The following is a 25,767-nucleotide window of genomic DNA, read 5'->3' as shown; positions in this document are numbered from 1 at the left end:
TACGCTCTTTGTCTCTGGCTTGAGCAGCTGGATGAGACGCGCTGCACTTGCAGGTGGGAAAGAGCTGGGCGTAACTAAACTCGCTTTGCGGCCGGCGCGCGCCACTTTTGGACTGCCGAAGTTCCTAGCCTCATTGCGCCAAAGGCAATGCCCTTTTGCACATGCGGAAGGTTTAGGATATCGTGCCAGGCCGCCATAATTCTCTATTTCCATTCCAGCCCCTAAGTTCCAAAATTTAGATGTTCATAGACTTTAGTCAATTACAGTGGTAACAAACTTACCTCATACACTTAATGGCTCCAGCAAATGCTTTGACTATGATCGCGAAAGACATATCATTTTACTTCAAGAAAATTCATTTTTGAAAATTACAGTTTTCTTGCGAACGCCCTGTGCACGTTTTTTTTCTTTTTCTTTTTTTTTTTTTTTTAGGAGGTTATACCAGAAACTGAGCTATCTCCTATTTCAAAGCATAAGCTTATGTCGAGGCCACACGAACTCAGCTCCGGTGTGTACTTCAATGCTTACCAAATCTCTCCTGTCCAGCGCTTCGGTATTTAGCCGAAATCGTTGCAAACTTGGGTTTTGCGGACTATATATAACTACGTGCTCCACAAAATTTCCTTTTCTGTGTCTCCCAGTATTGACGTATTGACTAAAATACACAGCGTGATTCCATAGGTCGGGCGCGGGCTATGCATCGAGCGCGGATAGTAAAAAAAAAAGCTTTTTTTTTTTTTTTTTTTTTTTTTTAGCAGCAATGAGTCCTGTGGACTATACACAGAGTGCGGATTATGTACCGCAAATTATTGAGGTGCAGGCCAAAGTAGGAGGCTATGGCCAAAGTTGCAGAGTGCCATGCATGCACAACGTACCAGAAACCTGAAAATGCTCATCATACCGCTTATGTTGAATCAGATTCTCGTCTACCGTCCGCTGTGCTGCAGTGGTTAGGGCGCTCGACTGCTGTGCTCAAGGTTGCGGGATCGAATTCCGGCCGCGGCAGCCGCTTTCCGAAGGAAGCGAAATGCAAAGCACCCGTGTGCTGTGCGATGTCAGCGCATGTTAAGTAACCCCAGGTGATCGAAATTTCCGGATACCTCCACTACGGCGTCATTCATAGTCTGAGTCACTTTGAAACCCAAACACCAAACCAAACCAAACCAAACCAAATTTAAACCTATTAACATCGCAAGCATCTCCAGCGCCGCTATAAACAGTGACACTGGAAAAGGAAACATGTTGTGTAACAGTTGTTGAGGTGAAACAGGTGTTGAGGTGTTCAGAGCACATTTGCTTTTGTACATGCTGAATGAACATGTTCTAACTACATATTCTTTGTTAATTCCTGTGATTTAAAAGATCGAAAAGTTTAGTGGGCGAATACCAAAACGCCAAGGTCACCAGAACCAGTTACACAGCTAACTGGATATCGGTGGGAGAGGCAATGGTTTCCTATAATGAAGAGGACATGACTGACGATTATTTCAATGCATTTCAGCAGTTGCCTTCCATGCTTTAGCACTACAGTCAGCTGCTTTTTGTCATTCGCTATTATCTGCACCAGACTGAGGCTACCCTCAAGAGCCCGGTTTTTTCATGCAAAGAATCGCGCGTAAGTTGTCCGAAGATGGCAAAACTATTAATGCACTTGCTCATTAGTCAAGAACTTTTTTACGCTCCCTTTTTATCGCATACTTTTTCGTTTAACATTGATATTTGTTATTGCTACGCACATACCGCTGTTTCCACATGACACGTAAAAGAAACAAAAACTTTAAAACAAGAAGATTTTGCTTGCACCTCCCCCAGAACTTCAAGACCACAGCAAAAACAGCGCCGACTGTGGCGTACGATTATGGGCACCTTTTCGCACCACCAGCTTTTCAAACATTTCATTTAGCAAATGCCGACATTAACCAACACTTACCTAAAGAAGGAACTCCATAGGCTAATATCATGAACACTTTCCGCGATGGGCACAGATCCTTTTCTCCAAGGTCCATGAACCTTTTGCCAGATGTAAGGAGGTTTTGTCCCTGCTCGCAAAGGGTTTCATTATAATCTCGAATCTGCATTTTCGTAAGCGGTAACAGTGGAAACAGAACCAGGTATAAGCGTCAGGATTCAAAAACGAAATGTGTAAAAACAAAGCAAGCACAAAATGTTTCGTGTCCGCTCACCGCATAGCTATGGGCTTCTGCCCACTGGCGAAATGGGTAGTCCTGACAGCTGCACTTCCATGGATTGCCGGACAGCCAGACGGACGACACTGTTCTCTCGGAAACCAAGCCTAAAGGAAACCGTCTCAAGCTGTTCTTTGCGAGGTCCAGCTCTTTCGTCGACCGTGGAATAACACCGGTTCCGATGAACGAAATCATGTTATTTGCCATGAGCAGTGAATCGAGAAATGGGGTCTTGCGAACCAATCTGTCGTCCAGTAGTCTGAGACGGTTCCCGCTCAGGTCAAGCAGGGACGTTTTCCATGGAAATTCGTTTGGCAGCTCTTGTAATTCTCTTCGGGAACAGTTGACAAGGATCGCCGCAGAAAAGCTGGTGTTCTGGTGGCAGGCACAGCTGCAGCTTCGGCTGCAGTTGGCGAACCAATCAGTGAGGTTGTCGGGCGATAGCCTGAAGAGCTGCCCTCGGTTCCAGTGAGGCCCGTGGCATAGTGGGTCACCTTTCGAAGGCAGTGAAGGCGCGACTTCGACGAGCCAGGAAAGCTGGCAGTCGCAGAAGAGCGGATTTTCTGCGAGAAAGGAATGCGTTTACGTTGCGTGGAAGCAGACAACAAAGCCTGCTACTGGCTCTAAAGATTTCTTCTCAAAACAGTAAAAACAGTTGATTAATAGGAAATTAGTACAAAGAACAGCAACGTAATAATGCAATCTGTAGTCCGTATTATGAAACGACCGACGAAATGCAAATGAGAAAAAAGGACGAAGTTGCATCTAAACGAAACAAGTGGGGCTCATTTTCATTAACAAATGCTCAGTTATTTCCAGAACGTCATTTTCACTCCACAGTCTCGTTTGCATATAAATGTGCAAAGCAGAAATACGTAGCAGTGCGTAAGAAGAAGAAATGGGCATGGGCAGGACATGTAGTGCGAAGAGAGGAAAACCGATGGTCGCTGAGGTTAACAAACTGGATTCCAAGGGAAGGAAAGCGTAGCAGGGGGCGGCAAAAAGTTAGGTGTGCAGATGAGGTTAAGAAGTTCGCAGGGGTCAAGTGGATGCAGCTAGCACAGGACCGGGTTAATTGGTGAAATATGGGAGAGGCCTTCGCCCTGCAGTGGGTATAGTCAGGCGGATGATGATGATAATAATGATGTACCTCAAACTAAATAACTGTAGTCACGTGTTATTTATAGAAATGAAAGAATATGAGTTCATGAGCTACTGTTAAGTATAGGTATAATAAAGACATTGAGCAGGTCGGTAGAGCATCCTCTTCGAACGTTAGCTCTACGCGTTCATTTGCGAGTATCGCGTTATTCCTGGGCCTAATGTGTATCTCATGCGTTCCACAGATGGTGCCACGTACTCGTGCGCCGCATGTTTCATCTCGCGTTGCGCAATAAACATCGTCGTCAAGTTCCAACTGCAGAACACTGGCGCTGTGTAATGAACATCTCCGTCTTCACCAAGTTCCATCTGCAACGCTCCTTCATTTAACCTATAGGTAAATACGCCATACACATACGCCATCTCGCTGAAGGCGGAAACCGCAGCTGTGCCAGGCAGGCTACCAAGATAATCGAACAATGAGAATCCAGTCTAGTCTGTTGCCGAAAAGCTTACCAAGCCCGGAAGCGAGCCAAGATCGAGGCGGCAACAGCAAGTGCGGCTGCGGCCGACGGCTAACGTTAGCTCGTGAAACTTGGTCCAAGGATTCTTTAAAATCTGCAATTTCTTTTTGCTCTGTCCGGGGATATATACATAATTTGCACCCTGTGCCTAAACTCTTTCACAGCAGTAACGATGCATTGCAGCGGCAGTACTGTGGCATTCCTTGCGTAAAAATTTCGGCGGATGAGGTCAAGCAGTGATAGCTATGAGAACAACTCTTAGCGAAAGCCCGCTAGCGATTAGGTTTCTGTTTAAACGTGCTAAGTTGTGGATGTTCCAGAATGTGCCGTCTTTGTTGGTTACCCTAGCACAAAATCTAAGGTGTCTGCCCACACTTTTTTTTGGATACCCTTCTGTATTGGATCACCGAATTTATATTTGGTAAAGTAAAATGAAAAAGCGTTTCGAGGCAGCATAGCTTATGGGGATTTCAGTTTACTTTTGTCCGCACTTGTTTCTCAGCACCCACGACGATGTACAGGAGAATTTCACAGCAAGGGCAGAAAGGGGGAGGGGGAGGCTACGTACGAAAGCTGTAACGAGTACTTGTTCTGCAATAAAGCAAAGTGGAGTAGCACTCGTCTTTTGGCTTCACGATTTTATCGAAACCAATCATGTCCTAATTGAAAGGTAAATCATTTTTGAAAATTTCGGCGGCTGAGCCGGAGGCAACTTATTTGACTGTGCTTGCAATAAACATCCGCCGCTCAAAGTGAGATATGAGCGGCGGACGGTCAGCGATCGAGGATGCGCTTCAGATAGAGCTTGTAGAAAAACAAAACAAAACAATAAGGTGTAGTTTTGCTTGTCTAAGCACGGCTATACACGCAAAAGCAACTTTTTGAACTCGTTTAGCCATGTTTTCCTTTGTTTAAATTTACTTTGCCATGTTTTGCAAAGTTTAGCTGAGTATTTAACGGCTGCTTTAAGCTTTGTCAGAGGAGAGTAAGATGATGAATATGAGACGTCAGAAGCTCAGCAGCAGCACAAGCAGCAGTGGTAGTAGTATACACATTTATTTAAGAAAAATAATCTAGGGGTTAGTTCGAGTCCGTTGGCCGATGCCGCTACCAGAGCTCTCTCAACCAATGAAGGACATTTGTGCCTGCAGATGCACACGGCCGTCTCCCAATCCGATTATGTTGGGTTTTCTTTACTAGCTATCGCTTGGGTTTCTTGGTGAGTCTACACTATATGATAAATGTATCCATACTGGTTGCAAAACATGCATTCAGACTTTATCCAAAAAAACAGCGCAAACAAACGGGGACGACAGGAAGAAACAACAGGAACAGGCGCTGACTCTCAACTAAAATTTAATCGCAGAAAACACATTTATATAAGGTACAGAAAACAATAAAACACCAAAACCAGACCGCACGTGTTACTATGTGATGTCCAGATATGCAACTTCGCAGTCACGCAGGAGCAGGGAAGGTTTGCTGACACACAATCTTTCTTTCTTGGCCATATTATACGCCTCGATGATTTCCCTAGTCAACTGGTCGGGGTGTTTGTACAAAATGTCAGTATAATGTAAAGACGGAAAACAGGATTGACACTCACGGCAATGATCAACTAGAGTGTCAATCCTGTTTTCCGTCTTTACATTATACTGACATTTTGTACAAACACCCCGACCAGTTGACCAGGGAAATCATCGAGGCGTATAATATGGCCAAGAAAGAAAGATTGTGTGTCAGCAAACCTTCCCTGCTCCTGCGTGACTGCGAAGTTGCATATCTGGACATCACATAGTAACACGTGCGGTCTGGTTTTGGTGTTTTATTGTTTTCTGTACCTTATATAAATGTGTTTTCTGCGATTAAATTTTAGTTGAGAGTCAGCGCCTGTTCCTGTTGTTTCTTCCTGTCGTCCCCGTTTGTTTGCGCTGTTTTTTTGGATGATGTATCACCAACTGGCCCGCTTAACTATCCTGTTGAATGCATTCAGAAGCGGCAGCGTGGACTGACAGAAGACTGACGTAGAAATCGGCTAAAAGGGAATAATAATAAAAAAAAAGCGCGGTGGCACAGTTGACTACCTTTTTTTTTATTATTATCGCACTCGAATATAGGTGCAGTGGCCTAACGCACTGGTCAGTAAATCTGTTCTCTTTGCCTAAGCGTGGGTCCGAAGCCCACAGGCGGCGAGGATTTTTTTTTTCTCCTTCTTTTGAGGCTTCGAAGCCACCCGACGAAATCCAAGAATACGGGTAGTAATAATACTGAATTCAAAGCTGACGGGATCGGGGACTTGTACAATGGCCAAATGAGGCTCTTGTTCCCTTTTCCATGCTATACAGAAGCATGACATTACGAATCTATGTTAGGAAGCTATAGAAAAGTTCAGAATTCAGTCGCTTAAACTCCACTTCGTTTTCTGCTATATCGCGCATAAATATTTTCGTGCAGATGGGTAAAACACGATAAATGCAGTTATGACTGTGATAACCGTTCACGAAACTTCACTCATAAGTATTTTTGCTTGTAAAGGACTCTAATTTAATTGTTCTGGCCGAGCGATTTCTTACCCAACACCCTCCCCCTCTTCCCTTCCGTCTTTATACCTATATGATTTTCTAATTTCCAACGAATGGTATTCGTTTACAACCAGACCTGCTGCCTGACAGTCAAAGCGAGTCAAATAAAAAAAAAAAAAACTACATTAGAACGAGGCATTCCACACTTTCGTTAAGATGATTCACTGGACGAGGCCATCATTAAGAAACGTTTGCGGAGTCGCTCAGACTGATCATTCTTTCTTCTTTTTGAGCTGTGAGAAAACGTTAATGGTTGCCTGGTCACCAACATATCCAGCTCGAAAGTATAGCGCTACTGAATGCGGAAATATTGTTCAAAACGCGCGATACCGATCGTAATGTTTATTCGTGGACAGAAGTTCCTTTCTTGCGGAAGGCGTTGCTTGATGTAGATTTGAAGGCACGTAGTCCGCTCTCGTCTCGATAAATAATCTGAATTCGTGCCGTGCACATTCGCTGCCCATAAAGCCAATGCCTTTATTAATTGCTGTCAAAAGAACTGATTATATGACAATTAAGCTCTTTAATAGCGTTTTAGAGAAACACCAAATAAATATGAATCTAAGATTATTTTTTTCCACCCATGAAATTCCGAGGGCGAAATTTGTTTGCGAGTCCATTACGTTACAGTCTTTTAAGCTTACACCAGTAATGGTGTCATTGCCGCAGCCGAGCTGTGGCATTCTCTGCGTAGAAATCTCGGATGAGGTCAGAATCCAAACAGGGTGCAAACAGTATTGGACACATTTTTATTCTGTTTTTGAATGATAAATAAACCATTTGAATTTGAATTTGAAATCGGGATAGCTATGAATGAGAACAATTCTGAGTGAAAGCTGGTTAGTCATTTGGTTTCTATTTAAATATGCTTAGTTGTCGATGTTCCGGCCTGTGACGAATTTGTAGGTTTACTCCTGCAAAAAATCCAAGATGTCTGCTCACCCATTTTGCTCGGATACCTTCTGTATTGAATCAGCTAATACAACAGCGCAGATGCTCACGATTCAAAGGTTGCGTGCAGGCCCCTTTAAAGAAAGGAAGACAAAAACCAAGCACCTAAAACTGCATTTTATGTTGCTATTTATTGCAACTGACTAAAGGCGTAAGCTTTTTATAATGCTCATTAAACCAAGTACTAAAGCAAGCAGCTTTTCGCATGAGCTCATGGTCGTCATAAGCGCCTGCGAAGACTTTATGTAAAGAAGGTGCCGAAGAAATAATATCAACTCACCATCCAGAACCAGTGTCTTCAGCTTGTCAAGTTTATTGGGGAAGCTAGCTCTGTGGATGGACTTGAGACGATTTCGCCTCAGGCTCAGGCTCTTCAGGTTGTCGAGTTTCTTGAAGGCTCCTTGAACGTCGGTTATATTGTTCCGATTCGCATCAATGGAAACTATTTGCGGGCTATTTGCAAAGTCCGCCGCACGAAGCTTCTTCAAGCGGTTGTCGTGAATGAAAAGGTACCGAAGTTTGGGTAGTTCGTGCAGGGAGCCGTTGAGCGACATGACAAAGGTACCGGTCATAACAAGCACTTCGAGGCTGAAAAGACGTTCAAACGAGTCGATTCCGACCCACTGAAGCTCGTTGCCGCTCAGGTCCAGATGTTTGATGTAAGAGTTACTTTTGAACGTCCCGTCTCGAATAAACTTGATGCGGTTGTTTCTTAACGTCAGTTTTTTCAAGGCCTGCATGGTGAAGAGAGAATCCTCAAGGTCTTCAATAAAATTCATAGATAGGTCCAAAACTTCCATGCGCCGGGTCACTCTGAAAGTGTTGTTTATGCTGATGAGTTTATTCCCAACAGCAAAGAAATACTTTAGCTTGGATTCCTTGTGAAAATAGTTGCCTGGAATGTACTCAATGGCATTGTAAGAGAGATCAAGTCTCTGCAGTTCTTGAAGCTGGGCGAACGTTTCAGGGCGCAGTTCACTTATATTGCAATGCGTAAGTTCTATAGTTTCGAGTGCGGTGTTGATAGGACCAAATTTAGAAAGCCACGAGATGTTGTTGTAGCTAGCACGAAGCATTTTGAGCCTGGATGTAGATCCCGTCGCTAACTTGTCGATGCCAATGATTTTGTTGTGTGACAAGTCGAGCTCCTGGAAACAAATAATATATAATAAAGCTTGCATCCAGACGTCGTTATCTTTGAAACCTCATTAATGGCACTTTTTAAACTCCTGCGCAGTTCTCTTGTCGCATGTGCGCGTATATATAAGTTGCAAGTATCACCTAAACAATCTGGATTTATTTATATATATATATATATATATATATATATATATATATATATATATATATATATATATATATATATATATATATATATATATATATATATATATATATATATATATATATATTTTCGTACTGGATTCTGCGAAAGTCCCTCTTACGCAATCACCAACGGGACTTGTCACCATTGCAATGCTGCGCTGCCGCGGATAGCGGTTAACGAAGCATATATTTGGGAACATACGGTATTGCTTATTGTAAACTTGCACACATGCAGGTAGGCAATGCTGCATTCATTGCGCTTGAATGTGCCGTTCTATCATTTCTGCATGCATAGATCTAAATGAACTCGATGCAGAGAAAAGTACTTTTGCGTCTGTATCCTTAGCAGTTAGCCCAAAACACAGCGAGCACCCAATTTCTGCTTAGCAGAAGTTCCCCAAGACACCGAAAACAATTCGTGCACATTTGAATAACGAGGCAAGCAGTTCGTGAAAAGTACAAAATGTGCTTGAGATTACAAAATAGATATCCGTTTACGTACCATGAGATGTTGAAGACCTTGAAAGGCAGTATAGATGTTTGTGAGCATATTACTGTGCAAGTCAATGAACGTTATATTCTTCACACCTTTAAAGAAATAAGTTGATAGAAAGTATATGAGGTTATTGCCTAGCCACACTCTCCGCAGCTTGGGAAAGTCTTTGAGGATATTGTCATTAAGCTTCTCAATGAGATTGTTCGATAAGTCAAGATCAGTTAGGTTCACAAGGGGCCGCAGGTTTCCAATGTCGGCTATATAGTTGCCCGGTAGCCACAGGACTTGCAGTGCCGGGAGCGCTGTCAGACCGCGCGGAATCGCGCGCAGCCTGTTACGGCTCATGTGCAACGACGTGAGGTGCGCCACTCCTTCGAAGCTGTCCTCATCCGTAGACTGCAAGGGGGTGTTTTTCACCACCAGAGCTTTCACAGTGAGGTTCTCAAAGTATCTGCCAGGAAGAGTGGTGAGGTTCACACCGTCTAGGATTAGCGAGTCCATAGCTAAGCCCATGAGCTTGGTGAGGTCAGCGCTCACCACGTCGAAGTCGACGGTTGCATTGCACAGGACGCGGGGGCCACGACGAACCACTTTGCAGGCGCACCAGTCCAGTCTGACCGCGCATCGGCCGCCCGGTTCAACTACTTCGCACTGGCGCCGATTGAAGGCCGCAATCAGCATGAGGCCGGCCAGAGTCAGCTGAGCTGGCGTCCTCATACCTGCGCAAATTGCAGTGCCGAGTAGGTGAAGGTCGGACGCACAGTCGGATCCGCCGCATGATTTCAGTAAAATGTTCCCTTTATACTTCCTGTGGACGTCTGAGATAAGGCAGGCTGCTTTTCCATCCATTGAAGCACAAGCGCTATAAAATTGTCAGCGTCTTTAAGAGTTCTTTTACATATATCCATAGGCGTCAGTTCTTCTTTTTTTGGTGAGGAGGTCGGGGAGGGGTGGGGGTGAAGTGGCTCAAGTATTATCTTTTATTCAATAGTGTCCCGTATCCAAACAGCAACAGACTTTGCAATTCAAGAAAAAATAAGGTCTGTACGGAAAACGGAAAATAGCTTTTAGCTGTCTATTTTTTTTTTTTTTTTCAAGCGTGATACCAGAGGCGGAGAGACCTTAGTCCCTTCAATACATTTATTTGTTCACACAAACACCTGTTATGGCTAGAATCCAGTAAAATATCTTGCCTTTCAAGTGACTGATTTGTTTTATCGGTTTAACGTCCCCAAGTGACATCGGCTGTGAGAGGCGCCGTAGTGGAGGGCATCGGAAATCTTGACCATCTGGGGCTTTTTAACGCGCAGTTATGTCCCACAGTATAAATACGGGCTCCTTAAGTTTGGGCTTCATCGCACCTTGGTCGCCGTGGCCTGGGTCGAACACGCAGCTGTGGAGCACCCCGAACGCAGAGCTACAGCGACTGAGTACTCTCTCAAATGTCAATCCAGCTTTTAAAATATTCATTAGAAGGTGCGGCATGTCAAAGACAGCGTTTTGTATTCCATCACGCGTTTTGAGAAGTGTACTTAAGAACGACCTTAACACAATTTCTGACTGGTATACTTGAAATCAGGTATGACGCCAGGTGCATATATATGCGTTGCAACGTGCGATTTACAAAACACGAGCAAAAATAGTTGGACCATATTTGTTAAGCCATGACGCTGTTCAGGCTACACATAAAAGATAACATCTCGACGTTATTCACAACATCCTTATTGACTGGTGTACCTGCATTGATATGACAACTGCTAAAGTTTCTTGTCATCTGTACTTCAAAAGGATTTTAAGAAATTTCGTTGGGCGATGAAGAAAAAGTATTTGTTGAGTGTCAGCCCTTTCTTAGATTATGTTTCTATAGAAAGAAATCCTTTCACAGGCACTGTAACAGAGAAGTTGGAAAGGCTACACAAACGGCCTGCAATGCCTGTGACAGGAAATTATAACTTGAATATGAAGGTATCACGATCTGTGCGGCAAAAATCATGAGGCGAAATCTCAACACAGGCTTTACAATGAGTGCAATAGAACTGATAAAAATACCTATCTAAAGCAGCCACGCTGCGCACCTGATAGACAAGGCAACATTGACAATACATACAAGGAGTTAATGAATTAGGGTGCTCTTTTTTTTTTTTTGTTCACAACTGCTGACTGAAGTTTATTGTCAAAATGACATGGCCTGTGGTTCCGATTCTGAAACAGTTATTGAGAAGATCACTTGCAGTACATTATTTCTACGTCTGCAATCATGTGCTTACCTGCGCTGTGCCAAAATATGTTATCGCTGACACTGACTCGTTTCGAACTTTTTTTCTTTTCATACGCTGTGTTATCTTGCTGCATTGCTCTCAGTACCATGCTAGTGTATCGTATTGCATGCAGTTTACCTTTGCAATAATGGTTTCGTTTAGTTTATGAGGTTGAACGTCCCAAAGCGACTCAGGCTATGAGAGACGCCGTAGTGGAGGGCTTCGAAAATTTCGACCACCTGGGGTTCTTTAACGTGCATTGACATCGCGCAGCACACGTACGCCTTGCTTTTCGTCTCCATCGAAAAGCGGCCGCCGTGGCTGGGATTCGATCCCGCATTCTTGGGTACAGTAGTCGAGCGCCATAGCCATATGCACCACCACGGCAGGACACCTTTGCAATAACGTATCACGGGAACTGCAGGCACTTGTTACAAAAGTCACAAGGAAACTAAATGGGTAGTAGCGGCCTCGCAGGCGCGGTTGATACACTATTCTCGGCTAAAAAAAAACCGTATGAGGAGTGGCTAATGCGATAGCGAATCGACACTAGAGTTTCCTGGCAGTAAATGTTCACAGCTCTGGTATTCTCTCTTATGCGTACGCACTCTCCGAAGCGGCGCGGAATGGTATAGTAGTGCTTCTTTGCTGCCTGGTCTGAAGGACGCCTGAAACGGCCAACGTGGTATCCACGTTCCTACGATTTCAACATACATTTCTGTGAGTGAATGCCTCGCTGCATGGCTAGAGGGCACTTTCGGTCCCAGAATTGGCTTTCAGCTTAAGTAAACTTTAGCGCTGAGTGCGGAGTGTGTGATGTCTTTCCCTCTCTTGGCAGGGCGTTAGTTACCTCTTTATCCATTGATCCATGTCAGGACAGACGACTCATCGTTGCGGCTCCTGAAATGATGAGACAATGTGAATATAGTGCTTTGATTGAACGGCACAATGCAAAAAGTATCGGCATCGCTATGCGTATAACCATGGGCTCTCAGAAACGGGACGCTGTATTAAGGGCAGTACTTCATGCTTAATCAATTGTGTACTACAACAAATGAAAAAACAAACAAGAACTCGGCGGTTTGAAAGGCAGAATGCAGACTTAATACAAGTTTGATGTGGTGGAAGTCACGGGGATGCAGAGGCCTTCGAGTGCTGCTTCCAAGTTTGTGTCACTGCGAGCTTGACCAGCACAGACGGCGCTGCACCGATAGTCGACGAGCCATGGCGCCGATAGCATGACCGCGTTCCAGCAGCGCTCCCGACAGAATCTTCCTATGGGCTTATATATCGTCTAGCCTGCCCGCCGAGATCATGCGGATGTCATCGCGACACTCTCCGCTAGGGAACGGCGCATGCGCACGCGTGCCCGTACAATTAAACAACTACAAGTGTTCATAACAGAAAAGAAGCAGTGAAACCCTTAAGGTATACGTGGGTTATTTCACGTGCACAGAACATTACAACGGCTGCATTTCCTGGTTTATTTATGGTATTTAACGTCCCAAAGCGACTCAGGTTATGAAAGACGCTATAGGGGAGAGTTCCGGTAATGTCGACCACCTGGGGTTATTTAACGTGTACTGACATCGCACCGAACACGCGCGCCTTGCTTTTCGTCTCCATCAAAAAATTACTAGAGTTCAACGCTGCTGAACCAAATATTGAGCGATAGCATTAGCTGCGGGTGACCGAACGTTTTTCTTCTTCTTCTTCTTCTTCTCTTTTTCTTCTTCCTCAGCCCACATATAAAGCCCCGCTTTAACCAAGCCATATGAACGTGCCTTAGTGGCCTATAGGGGTAACGTGAATGCCAGGGTCCTAGCAAGCTGATTCTGACATAACCGTCCCATGTGAAATGAGAGACCCAAGTTGCCATCTCCTGCCAACTGAGCCGCGGCTCCGACCGCGCCACGCCACCGCTTGAGTTGGGGGCTGTTACGTTTCTCCACCGAGAAGTTGGACAGCTGACGCGGCCACCGCATAGCAACAGGCAGAACCGCGAGCGGATCGGCCATTTCGACGCCGTTCATCGGCCGCGCAACGCTTCCTCCCGTCGACAAGTCTCAGCGTGTTCCTGCCACGCGCCAAATGGGTGTGCGTGCGTTTGTGTGTGCAAAAGCTGGCCAAGCCTGGAGCTCGAGGGAAAGTGCGTCGCCCTCTCCTGTCTGCAGGAGGTGGAGGAGATGAGGTCGGAACACCTGCGATTGAGTCATTCGCCGTGAACCAACATGTTTGGCTCTCCCTTTCCTGTGAGGGTTTACCCTTTCCCTGTGAACTGGAAAAACTATAAAAAGCAGCGGCCGACTCCGCTGAGAGAGAGACTACATTGACGCGCCGTTGGGACGACGCTAGACACCAGCTGTGTGAGAGTGTCTGTATTCTCTCCGGGTCAGCTTCACTGCCCGTTTCTTCTCGATGTTGTAGTAAAGGTTGTTTCGTTAAAAGACGCCTCGTCTTTGCTGGCACCTTTGATGCCGTCCGCCGTCCACGGAGCCGCCAGGCCAACGCTACCAAGGGGCCGCGCGCCGCAGCGGTACGCTACCCAGGCGCTCGCAAACCCCCCAAACGTAACAATTGGTGAACAGCGGTGGGATGACCAAGCCGTAACCGTGGTACGTGGGACGACGACGACCAAGCCGTAACCGTGGTTGGAGGGACGAGGCAGACGATACCATCGTCCAACGTGAACAGCAGAGGTACGAGGACGACCAAGCAGTGACCGTGGTCGGTGAAACGAGCCAGGCCTGACCGAGGTGCAACATCTGGTGGGAAGAGCGGAGATGTCCGAGGCGTGACTCGTGAATCAAAGCAGCTCAGCGGAAAGGCGGGAGCAGTGCAACGAGCCCTGTGTGATGACTGGTTGCCTGCAGCGGAACGACTGCGTTGGATTCTTGGCTGCGAGGTTTGGTGAGTGCGGGACTTTCTTCTACTGAGTTTTGCCAGGCTTTTGTTAAGTAGAGAACAGAGCTGGTAATTGTGTTGTCGTTGTTGCTGGGTTAATTGCCGCAAGGCAATAGTGGGCAGTAGAGAAGGCAGCACTCGGAACGGCCATGAATTTGGATTTGAAGTCGTTGCGCAAACCGAAATTGCTGGAGCTTGCGGAGGAGTTGGGTCTGAATTTGTCAGGCAAACTCAAAAAACCAGAAGTGTTAAAGGCTATTCTTGCGTTGGAAGCTGAAGATGACGAGCTTTTGGAATGCCTTGAGATCATTGACGAACGTCACGAGGAAGAGGAACGTGAACGTAGGCAACGTCGCGAGGAGAGAGAAAAGCAGTCTGCCCGCGTAATGAAACTAATACAGCTGGAGGCGTCAGCACATGGAATGAGCGCGGAAAAGCTTTGCAATGCCATTAACAATGCCATGCGGTGTAACGGTTCAATACCGCGAGATGGTCTACCACCGTTCCTCATCGCCGAGGATATGGCAGATTATTTGGCAGACTTCGAGAATGTCTGTAGATGTAAACGCTTCGAGCGAGATAGTTGGGCGCAGAAGTTGGTAGCTCTTCTCTCCGCTGAAGCGTCGGAAGAAATCAAGCGATTGGTTGGCGACCGCTTGAAAAATTACGATGCACTAAAAGAGTCATTGCTGATACGATATCAGATAACGCCTCAGGATCTTCGGAAAAGATATGAGAGCGAGAAACATTGTAACACGGCTTACTTTGATTTGGCCTATCAGTTGAAAGCCGCTGTAAGCGAATGGCTAGACAGTGCGGAAGTTCCGGAGCAAATCGAATTTGCACCGGAGTGTGAGAAACAGCTTGGGGAAACGGCCGAGCAATGTGACCGCAGTAGCGAGCCGACCGATTCTCGAACAGAAGAGCATCGTGTTACCTTGGTCGAGCCACTAGCTGAGACGGTTAGCATAGGCTTAATCGGCGAGAAGTCCGAAGTGACGCCGTTAAGCGAGGTGAACTGCATGCCGACCCAAGTAGCTGTAGGAGATACAGTTCCATCAAATGAGTGTGGGGAACTGGTAGTAACTGAACCGTCTCTCGAGTCGAAAGCAGAAGCTTGTGTAGAGCGCGACGGAGATGAAAATGAGCTAGGAGAGGAGAAACTTTCAGTTTCCGAAATCAGCGGTGTCGTAGAGCAGGGCACGCATAAAAACGAAGTGCCGATCAGCGAAACTGCGCAGCCCGCGAGTTGTGATCAGCCAGGGCAGACCGACGAGGAATGCGCGTCCGCTGTAGAGAGCGAGACTTGCGAAGGCGACAGCGAGCGACCAGAGCAGAGTCAGAATCGTTCGTGCCCTGATACCACGCTAGGTTGTATTCGCGAAAGCAACCCCAGTGCGAACGCGGACGTAGCACACATGACCCTCACGCTATCCGAAGCGCCCCAGCTGTCGAATGAGCTTGATCGTGCGCCGGTTAGCGCTGAGCAATGCGGCTCATCGGAGGACCCGTGTAACGTGAGTGGCGAGCCGCCAGAGGAAATGCCTAGCTTGAGGGCTGGCATGAGCGGTTGTTCGGATTTGAATGAAAGTGAGTCAAGCGATGCAGCCGCGGCGCTGCCAGAGCAAATGCCTAGAAGTGGGACTGACGTCAGCCGTAGTTGTGGTTCGGAATTGACTGAAAATGAGTCATGCGCTGCTGGCCGCGGTGCAGACGCGGCGCCGCACTTTGACGACACCGGTACCCTACTCGCTCCGGTTACCGCTAGAACGTTGACCGCTAGCTTGCCAGAGCTCGCGCCGAAAGAAAGTGGGACTGGAGTATTCAAGTGCTGCCACCGAAAAACGCGGAAAAGCAGGCGCGAGAAAGAAGGTTGCCATCGTAAGGAGAGCAAACGATTGCAGAAAGAAAGCGGAAGGCTAGTATTCCCGTGCTGCCGACGAAAAATGCGAAAGGGCAGGCGCGAGAAAGAATGCTGCCATCGTAAGGAGAGCAAACTCCAAAGATTGCGAAAAGAAAGCACAAAGCATGTGTTTCAGTGCTGCCGTAGAAAAAAACGGAAAGGCAGGCGCGAGAAAGAAGCGAGAAAGTTGAAGCTATCGCGAAAGAGAAAGCGACTATCCCAAAGGCACAAATGCGCCCGTGCAAAGAAAATGCGTGATTGGTGCGCCACACGTAAGGAGAGGGATAGATTGTTTAGAAAAATGAGCGACTCATGCTCATGCGTTTCTTCGCACAGAAACAGGAAGGTAAGGTTGCTCCGTGAAACGGACAACCGAAGTTTTAGTGAAAAGGGTGATCTCAATGGTAACGCCGATGGCTTAAGTCGGAGCCCATAACGTGAGAAGAAGCCTGTATTCACTTGTTTGTGTTTTTCTTCCTGGCATAGGATTTTGAACATTCGTATTGCATTATCTTTGTTTAAAGAGCTGTTTTTGAAAATGCAATTTTCAAATTTGTGGACGCGTTCCAAGTGCTGCTGAGCTGCCCTTTAATGTAGATGGGGGCATAAGAGGGAAATAGTCTGGCAAAACTTAGTGAAGTTTGTGCCGTGCTTGCTGCTGGCTGACCGGTTGAGTTTTTAGCGTGGTTGTGACGTTGTGGGTTGCCAGAAATCTCTCCTGAAGACAAGTTGCAGAGTGCCTTGGAAACCCGGACTTGCCAAGGACTTCTTCAGGCTGTTTGAGTTCAAGAGAAGCTGAGTTGGGCGACCCCGGCTAGCAGCAACATCCCGATCCCTCCGGACAGCGGATGCAGTCCCCTGCCCTTCGGGATCTCCCTCCCCCGGCGGGGCAGTCTGTTACGTTTCTCCACCGAGAAGTTGGACAGCTGACGCGGCCACCGCATAGCAACAGGCAGAACCGCGAGCGGATCGGCCATTTCGACGCCGTTCATCGGCCGCGCAACGCTTCCTCCCGTCGACAAGTCTCAGCGTGTTCCTGCCACGCGCCAAATGTGTGTGCGTGCGTTTGTGTGTGCAAAAGCTGGCCAAGCCTGGAGCTCGAGGGAAAGTGCGTCGCCCTCTCCTGTCTGCAGGAGGTGGAGGAGATGAGGTCGGAACACCTGCGATTGAGTCATTCGCCGTGAACCAACATGTTTGGCTCTCCCTTTCCTGTGAGGGTTTACCCTTTCCCTGTGAACTGGAAAAACTATAAAAAGCAGCGGCCGACTCCGCTGAGAGAGAGACTACATTGACGCGCCGTTGAGACGACGCTAGACACCAGCTGTGTGAGAGTGTCTGTATTCTCTCCGGGTCAGCTTCACTGCCCGTTTCTTCTCGATGTTGTAGTAAAGGTTGTTTCGTTAAAAGACGCCTCGTCTTTGCTGGCACCTTTGATGCCGTCCGCCGTCCACGGAGCCGCCAGGCCAACGCTACCAAGGGGCCGCGCGCCGCAGCGGTACGCTACCCCGGCACTCGCGACCCCAAACCTAACAGGGCCCATCTCTCGCTTTTGTGTCACGTGGGGTGTGACGTCACAGCGTCACGTGGGTAAGACGTGGCTATCGCCACGCTACGCCGACCGCTTGAGTTGGTAGCCTAGCTCTCACCCTAGTGTCACATGGGGTGTGACGTCACAGCGTCACGTGGGTAAGACATACGTGGCTACCGCCGCGCTACGCTGAAGTAGCTGAAGGCTCGAAACCTAGAGTAGTATTGCTTTCGCAATAAAAGCGGCCGCCGCGGCCAGGATTCGATCCCGCATCCTTGGGCGCAGCAGACGAGAACCCTAAACCACCGCATCACCGCGGTGTGGTTACATTTCCTGATGAAGAAAGGGGAAAAATGAATGGAAGAATGCTCTAGCAGCCCTGTTAGAGTTCTGCCAAATTCGTTTCGTGGCTGTACTAAACCTTCTCGCCCTGTTAGCATAGTTTTTACAGTAGCTAAACACGCTGGCGCACCAGTGATCCAGCATGTTACCAAAGGTACGTACACTGGCGAGAATTTGGTTTCCAATGCGGAAATCCTGGGTGCACGTATCCGCAAGATCGAAAATGCGGACAAAGCGAGGCGATTGGTGCTTTCATTACCGACAACACGATAGCAAGTTTGTGCGCGTGCGTGCGTTCCGAACATTTGTTTGAAATAAATGCTTCGTTTCTACACGCACATATATCAAGTGTGACAGAGAAGCCAGCTATTAGTACTGTTTTTAAATATGTTTTTTAATGTGATAAGATATGGTGTTTTTCGAATAGTAATACTAGTGTTGGCGGACGTCAGGAAATAGGTGAAAAATTCGTTGGTAGCACTTGGATCTCTCTTGAATGAGGTAAGGCGAAAACCTTTCCAGCGATTTTTTTGCATTTATTTGCTATTTTTTTCACTCATATCCTTCTTTCTTCTTTTTTTCTTTGCCCTGTCCCTTTTTCTCTCTTTTTTACTCTTTCTACTTTTTTTTCACTTTTCGTTATTATTTCTCTCTTTTTCTGCTGTTTTCACAGTTTTTCCTCTTTTACTCGTCATTGTTATTGATGTTGTAACGCAATGACGAGGCTTAAAATTAAAGCTTTGTAACATATTTGCAGGTTTTTTGCAAAATTTTGACGTATTTTGACGAATTTCGACTTCTGTGTCTGTTCTGACGCTGCACACGACGCCCTCGGCTATTTTGACGTCGAATTGACTTGTTTACCTTTATTTAATTACCTAAGAATTCCGGATCAACGAAATTTTTCACACAGAAAAGTTTTCACCCCCTACCTCATACAACTATACTTTTACTCATCAATCAATCCATATCACGACAGTGACGATGTGAAACCCTCCTCAGACGCTCATATCATGTCCACACTCATGAGCCTAAAGACTTAATTGCGCCTTAATAATCTTTTCGATGTATACAATTAACTAAATTCTATAGCTGACCTTTAAAGTATTACATATATGTGTCTAGTTGCAATTCAAGATATTCAGCTGATCATTATTAATGGTCACATATGTTTTCAGAACTTTGAAAAGACAATTACCATTCTCTGTTGCTAAACCAATTTAGACCATTTCGGACGCACTACGAGCATCGCGTTTCTGCAGAACTCGCAGTTCGTAGTGCACTCACAGTCCGTAGTCCACAGTCCGATGTGCTGATTGTGACTGTTAAAATGGCACAAAGCATTGACAGACGGCCGTGAAGTCGTCCAGCTCAGCAGAGGTCCGGGCGCCCGTCGACGACGGCTACGGACGCCGATAACGATAGCGCACGTGTTTTACTGAAATCTGATTTGCTATAAGTGTCCTCGTGATTGCAGAAGAGTTAGAGATTCATGACGACACTTATACGCATTTCATTTTTCAGTAAAACACGCACACAATCACTTCGCGGACAAAGTGATGCGTTCGTGGCTTTCATTCTTGTCTTCGTTCTATTCACGCAATCTGAATGCTTCCTAAATCGCCAGCTATATACGTTCTACTGATACATTCTGGCGACGCTCACGTTATGGAAACGAGGTGACATCTGTCACTGTTATGTCTGTAACAATGGGGTGTAACTCTGTCGATAGTTTTTTTTTTTACACCGGCTGTATATAAAACAGCAAGTGAACTTCAAGTTGTTTAATCCTGCAGTGTCCTTTTCGAAACAAGCAAGAAAACTTTCCGAAACTGAGAATTTGAGATGTTCACATCAAAGTGACGTCATCCCGTGTTGTAGGGTCGTAATCCAATACGCCCGCAAGTAGTACACTGGTCACTCCATAGGCCCGATGATGCACCGCACTGGTCTAAGAGCCTTCAAATTGATAATTAAAAAGCGCCATGAAGTTCTTTTTTTTTCCACAGCTTACACTGACAAGTGTGATTTGAATGATATCATGATTGTGACACTCTCTATAAAAAAAGAAGTGACCTAGACCCCTGTGACGATTCCTCAAAGCGTGTGTTTCCCGTTACCATGAGCATCTTCTCTACGGCACCAGAACCGGTCTGCGTGGGGAAGAAGCGGGAAAGTGGAGAGCGGAATAAACGCTCTCCCAGCGTACAACGAGGAGGGTCATTCTGTCTCCCGCTAGCGATGTGTGCGCTATGTTTTCTGGGTGCCTCTTCCCGCGCCCTTCTCAGGGCACGTTGGTGACCAGCGTATAAGTGTATTGAGGGTCGGCCCTTACAAATGCCTATAAAAATTTCCGAATCGAATTTCCGGGTGCAATAAAAACATTTTGCACCGTGTATGCTATCTACGGGTGCGGACTACACATTATTTTGTCCTCAAAATCTTCCATTATGGTATGTTAAGCACAATGCGATTTCTACTACTACGAAATTTTTTCAAAATTGTGTACTTGTCTTATGTTTACATCACTAAGGCTAAGGAGACTGCTTGTACATGTCCTTACTGACATCGGCTACTACCTTGGTTTCGAAGAATAGGGATCGCGCTTCTTTTTCCTGTGATATAACATGCAGCTGACGTTCGCTTTCTCAAATTAGACCTCGCCTCGCTGCAAGCGGTTTGGTAACTACGGCTAACTAATGAGGAGCAAACATGGTCGTCACGGAACAATGCATTTCATCCGTCTCCGTTGCTCGCTTCATGAGCAATGTGACGCGTGAAGGGTGTGAAATATGTAAAAAAAAAAATGATTCAAACAAACATTCCAATTTTGAATTCAAGGAATATTACCAAAGTCTACGCTATTAGCGTAAAACAATTACCTGGAGGAGTATATAGAATCAAGCGAAAATGAAGTGGACAGACACAGCGTAGTTATGAAGTGATTTTGATACAGAATAATATGTTGCGGGGAGGAAAAGACAAACAAAAAAAGGCTACCAGATAGCTGTACTTTGTTGGCAACATATGTCGGCAGAAGCCATATGCGCTTAATTTTGACTATGTTTGGTACGCTCGACGCTTGTGCACACATTGCTCAGCCCAAACGATGATGTGGATCGAGTGCAGATGAGTTGGGGTTAAGGGGTTTAACATCCCAAAGCGACTCAGGCTATGAGAGACGCCGTAGTGTACGGATCCGGAAATTTCGACCACCTGCGGCTCTTCAACGCGCACTGACATCGCACAGCATATCGAGTGCAGATGAGATGAAACGCAAGTTTTCCATAAGCCAGATTTTCTGGATTTTAAAAGTTTCTTAATATTACAGCGGCTGAAAGCGCGTGAAGTTCTTCACGGTATATTCTTACAGCTTAAGTAAGCCTGACTTTTCAGGTCATTCGAGGGCGGGATCTGGGACGTTTGTGTGAAAAAGATAGTTTCTTGTATACGTATACGTTTAATAAAAGCAGACAAACAGCATTACAGACATAGTACATTTCAAGCTCTTTTTATACCTATAGCCGTCTCCATACCTCGTCATTTTCTTTTATTTCTATCGCAGCCTCTGTCAAGAAGCTTGTTTTTCAAAAACTACCGGTTCATATATCCCTTCTCTGGAAAACCTGTAGTGACGAAAGGTGTAGCATGAGACATAGAAAAGCTCCGCGAATCTCATTTCAAACAAGATTGAGCTAAATCCTGCTGATGTATGGATCAAAATGAGTATTCATAAGGATCCTGTGTTTCAGCTTGAGCCTTATTGCTGGGACCGTTTCGAGTGCGATATCGTTCATTATTTCTCCTGTACCTCTTTATGATCTACTAATTCGACAGCAAGAAATCGACTAGATATCTGAGCTCAAAGACGATGACAACGAAATGATTATTAGCCCCGTCGTCAAGGGTGTAGGGATGTGCCCCTGCTACATTGAAATATCTAAAAAATCCGAGAGCACTATGGAATCTACACAGCACAAATATGCGAAAACCTGAGCGTTGTTGGTGCCCACGGTGTATCAAGTTTGCTTTCATTATCGTTATTACCCCAGCAGTGGTTACGGCGCTCGACTACAATTACCCAGGATGCGGGATCGAATCCCGGCTTCGGCGGCCGCGTTTTGACGGAGGCGAAAAGCTAGATATATCCGTGTGCTGTGCGATGTCAGTGCACGTTAAAGAACCCCAGGTGGTCGAAATCTCCGGAGCCCTTCACTACGGCGCCTCTCATAGCTTCAGTAGCTTTGGGACGTTAAACCTCACGAACCGCACCGAATCATATTTAAGCAATATTTTCGTAAAGGCCTAAATAAACACACTGAAGCTCATTTTTTGGGGGGAGGGGGGGGGGGGGATGGGGTCAAATATAGAGTTAAACATGGAAAAGCTTCCAATACAAAAGTTACATGCACACATTTGTAAAATTATACCCATAGTTTTTCTCCACACAGTGGTGTAAAGGTGCTGGAACTTGCATGGGAAGTATATTGTGTAACATCTTGAATAGCACGACGGTGTGTATGCGAGTAACAAGGTCGCATTTTTTTTTTTTTTTTCAGTTCCTGATGACAAGATTCGGGTCATTTCGAAAACAAAAAACATCTTCATGTTCCCTATGTACGATATGCCCTAACATTTGCTTTTCCACATATTAAGAAGGAAGGAATTCGCTTATTTCTACAATCTCATCATCGTCGGTTTACGCGCCGGTGAGATAATTTTTTTAATGTTTCGCAAGCCGCGCATTACAGCCCACGGTATACTTCAGGGATTTGAACTGGTATAAGCGGCTTATTTAACTGCTCACTCGTGATGTACTCCGAAGCAAGGAGCCCGGTTATTTTAATGCGGGGCACTTGTTTTTTACTAGTCACCGTGACTAAAAAGCTTTTTGTCACGTTTCCGCAATGAAATGTATTCAGCGCCATGCATGAAGTGCTGTGTCAGCCACCCACATTCGTAATTTCGAAAGTTGCGTAATAATTCTTGCTAATATACGTTTAGGACGCTGAAATAGTAATATTAAATAATATGTTCATGGCCTTCAGATCTATTTGTCGTAAATGCTTCAGCCTGCACACTGTTTTCGACTGAAGGCTAAATCATAATAAAAAAAATAAAACATGGCAATGAAACCGCACACGTGAATCGTTTCTTCCCGATGAATGAAGGTCTCATCGTCGACACTACGATACAAGGAAATTCTTGTCACCGTATGCGTGAACGAGATCAGCGCTTTTCACAGCGCAGTCAGGCGCTCCGCTCTCCTGAAGGACATTTAAAAATCAATTTACGCCAAACGGATAACACAGATCGCATCAAATAATCAAATGGAACCCACCTCGTAAAACCATGAACGGCTACAGAGAACGCGTTCATTACGAAGTCGAGACCAAAAAAACGAAACAACACCTCAGTGACGCCGACAATTCCACCTCCCTTCTGGTTGTGGGAGAAAGAGTGCCATGTTACTGAGTTTTATTCACGGTTTAACGACCGATATTCTTTATTTTATAGACCAGAGTAGCATTCATCTCATAAATTTCGGATGATTAACTCCAAGACAGTGCTACCGTATCCGATGGCCGGTGTCGGTGCATCAGAAATGTCCTACCACCGAAACTTGAAGCACCGCAGTGTTTCCCATATCCCTCGTTAAAACAGCTCAAACGGTCGCCCTAAGAACATAGCGGCATCAGCGCAAAAAAAAAAAAAAAAAAAAAGCACTTGTGCGCAGAAATTTAAATTTAGGTGCCGAAGTAACTTGATAGATATAAAATTTTTAAATCTACTTTTAGTGTTCATCCAAATCCACTTGCTGCTTCCGAAACTTGAGCGAACGTTCATTGAGTGATCACAGTACATGTGCTGCTGCCTATACTGTCCAGCGCTTTCTCCAACTTCGCGTCCATTACTTCTGGTTCTTCAAGAAACAATAAATCCCATGCAAAAGGAGAGGAAGTCAGTTAGCTCTTCTCCCGTGCACGTATTCTTAGCGTAACAGAAATAAGGACCTATATAACGCTTTCTTCTTTTGCTGTTGAAAGACAGAGACTGAGAGGCCGCCGTGTAGCAACGTCGGCCCCTCTTCACAATACAGCTGTGAGGTAAGCATAGGAAAACACGCCGCACGCTTTGTTGTTGGTACAAAAGGGAAGCTGTCGCAATACACTGCTTAAAAAAAGATCATACATGAAATGGTAAGGCTATACGTACGTTACGGTGTCACAGGACCGAGGGCGACACTGCAATTCCTCGGCGCTCACTTCGGCCACCATGGCAGATTACTGGCGGCCTCTCTGCGAACTTCGGGGAACGGAGTGGCGAGTCAGCGCCGTTATCGCCGCCCCTCCTTCCGCGAAGGGAGCCGCTAGCGACACAGTGGCGTCTGATAACAAATTGAGCGCTGCAGTCGCAGCCGCCAGGAAGTCCGGCCCTAGCAGACGAGCTCCGTCGAAGTCGTCCAAAGAACATTGGGTGTCCTCGCTGAAATCCTCGCATATTTGTGCGGACAATGAAGGGATCGCCCATTCGACTTGCGGCGCTCGAAATGTGTCTCAAGGTTGTGCGCGAGAGAAACAGGTGACCCTTCTTGGTGTGCTCCAGTTATGTTTCATTAAACCACCATCTACTGGAAGCGCATTCAAGACATTACGGGGTCATCCACAAGGCACCAATATCATAGCTTCGACCTCCTTGCGCTGCTTGTGTGTGTGTTCGTGCGTGCGTTGTGGGTGTGAGAGAGACAGAGAGGTGGAGGGAGAGAGAGATCAGCACTCATCTCGTCATTCAAGATGAACAAGCCCACCCACTGACAAGGATAACCGATACGCACTGCTCTCCACCTGCTCATTGAAACAGAAAATCATCACGCATGATTTATACCAGGTATAAAGAATGCGCCAGTGGTGTGTGTTGAGTTCAGCGCCAAACACCCGGGCTCATTCATTGAGTTATTTTGCTAGGCTGGAAGAGGAAAGGCGGCTGGTATAAGCACTGGTTTTGTGATATATACACACCACTTCGGCTTATCCATGCATCCTTTCAATACCAGAACGATTCAACTCGTCAAACGGATGTGTAGTTAGTTGAGAATGAATAATCTGAGGTTGAACGCTTTCGGGAGGCTTGTATATTAATGCGTTTTCACAAATTCAATTTTAATACTGAGATGCCGCACAAGGTTTCTGTATATTGGTGTTTGACTGCAGGAGTGACTGGTCAGCGGTAATGGTTATGCGACGACGGAATATGCATTCGCCAGAGGCGAACTGCGCGTGAAGTGGCAGAAGGGATGTCATTGATAAAGACTAATAAAATAAAAGTAGTTCGAGGACAGAGCCTTGGGGTATATGAGAAATAACTTTGGCAGTTATGGAGCGATGGCTGGCAATAATGGTTAACTGAGTGCAAGCATAGCAAGGAAATTCAAAGCTGAATTGACTGTTTGAAAAGAAGGAAGGTGTTGTTCAGGTGAAATGCGAATTGGGGCATATGATATGTTGTAACATTTGGCCAGCAATGCATATTAATGAAATTCGGTGACGGTGTGAAGGATCAGAATGGTCTCCTTCCTTGAAAGCAGAGACAGTTTTGCTATAGTGTATTCGTAACTCCAGGCATTCTCAGGTTCTGGTCATTCATTTTCGCTGCAGCTGCACCCGGT

The 25,767-nt window shown here is 46.0% G+C and overlaps 1 protein-coding gene across 2 annotated transcripts in view; it reads right to left on the bottom strand.

Annotated features, from left to right (window-relative positions):
* The window catches only part of LOC146206004 (uncharacterized), a 36,200-nt gene extending 11,748 nt beyond the window's left edge, over positions 1-24,452 (bottom strand). Inside the window, exons 1-6 of one of the 2 annotated variants that reach the window (XM_084590642.1) lie at positions 24,318-24,452; positions 12,275-12,324; positions 9,173-9,885; positions 7,625-8,492; positions 2,184-2,749; positions 1,931-2,072 (exon numbers count right to left, since the gene is read on the bottom strand). In XM_084590642.1, coding sequence (XP_084446768.1) covers positions 1,931-2,072; positions 2,184-2,749; positions 7,625-8,492; positions 9,173-9,883 — 2,287 coding nt within the window. In that variant the 5' untranslated portion in view covers positions 9,884-9,885; positions 12,275-12,324; positions 24,318-24,452. The remainder of the gene's footprint in view (positions 1-1,930; positions 2,073-2,183; positions 2,750-7,624; positions 8,493-9,172; positions 9,886-12,274; positions 12,325-24,317) is intronic. The other variant, XM_084590643.1, reaches the window with a different exon arrangement.
* Between the last annotated feature and the right edge of the window lie 1,315 nt (positions 24,453-25,767).

The sequence above is a fragment of the Amblyomma maculatum genome, chromosome 1, assembly GCF_055883805.1.
Source record: "Amblyomma maculatum isolate TAMU_Amacu chromosome 1, ASM5588380v1, whole genome shotgun sequence".
Classification (NCBI taxonomy): domain Eukaryota; kingdom Metazoa; phylum Arthropoda; class Arachnida; order Ixodida; family Ixodidae; genus Amblyomma; species Amblyomma maculatum.
Note: the sequence above shows the minus strand (reverse complement) of the source record. Positions and strands in the feature narration are given on the sequence as shown.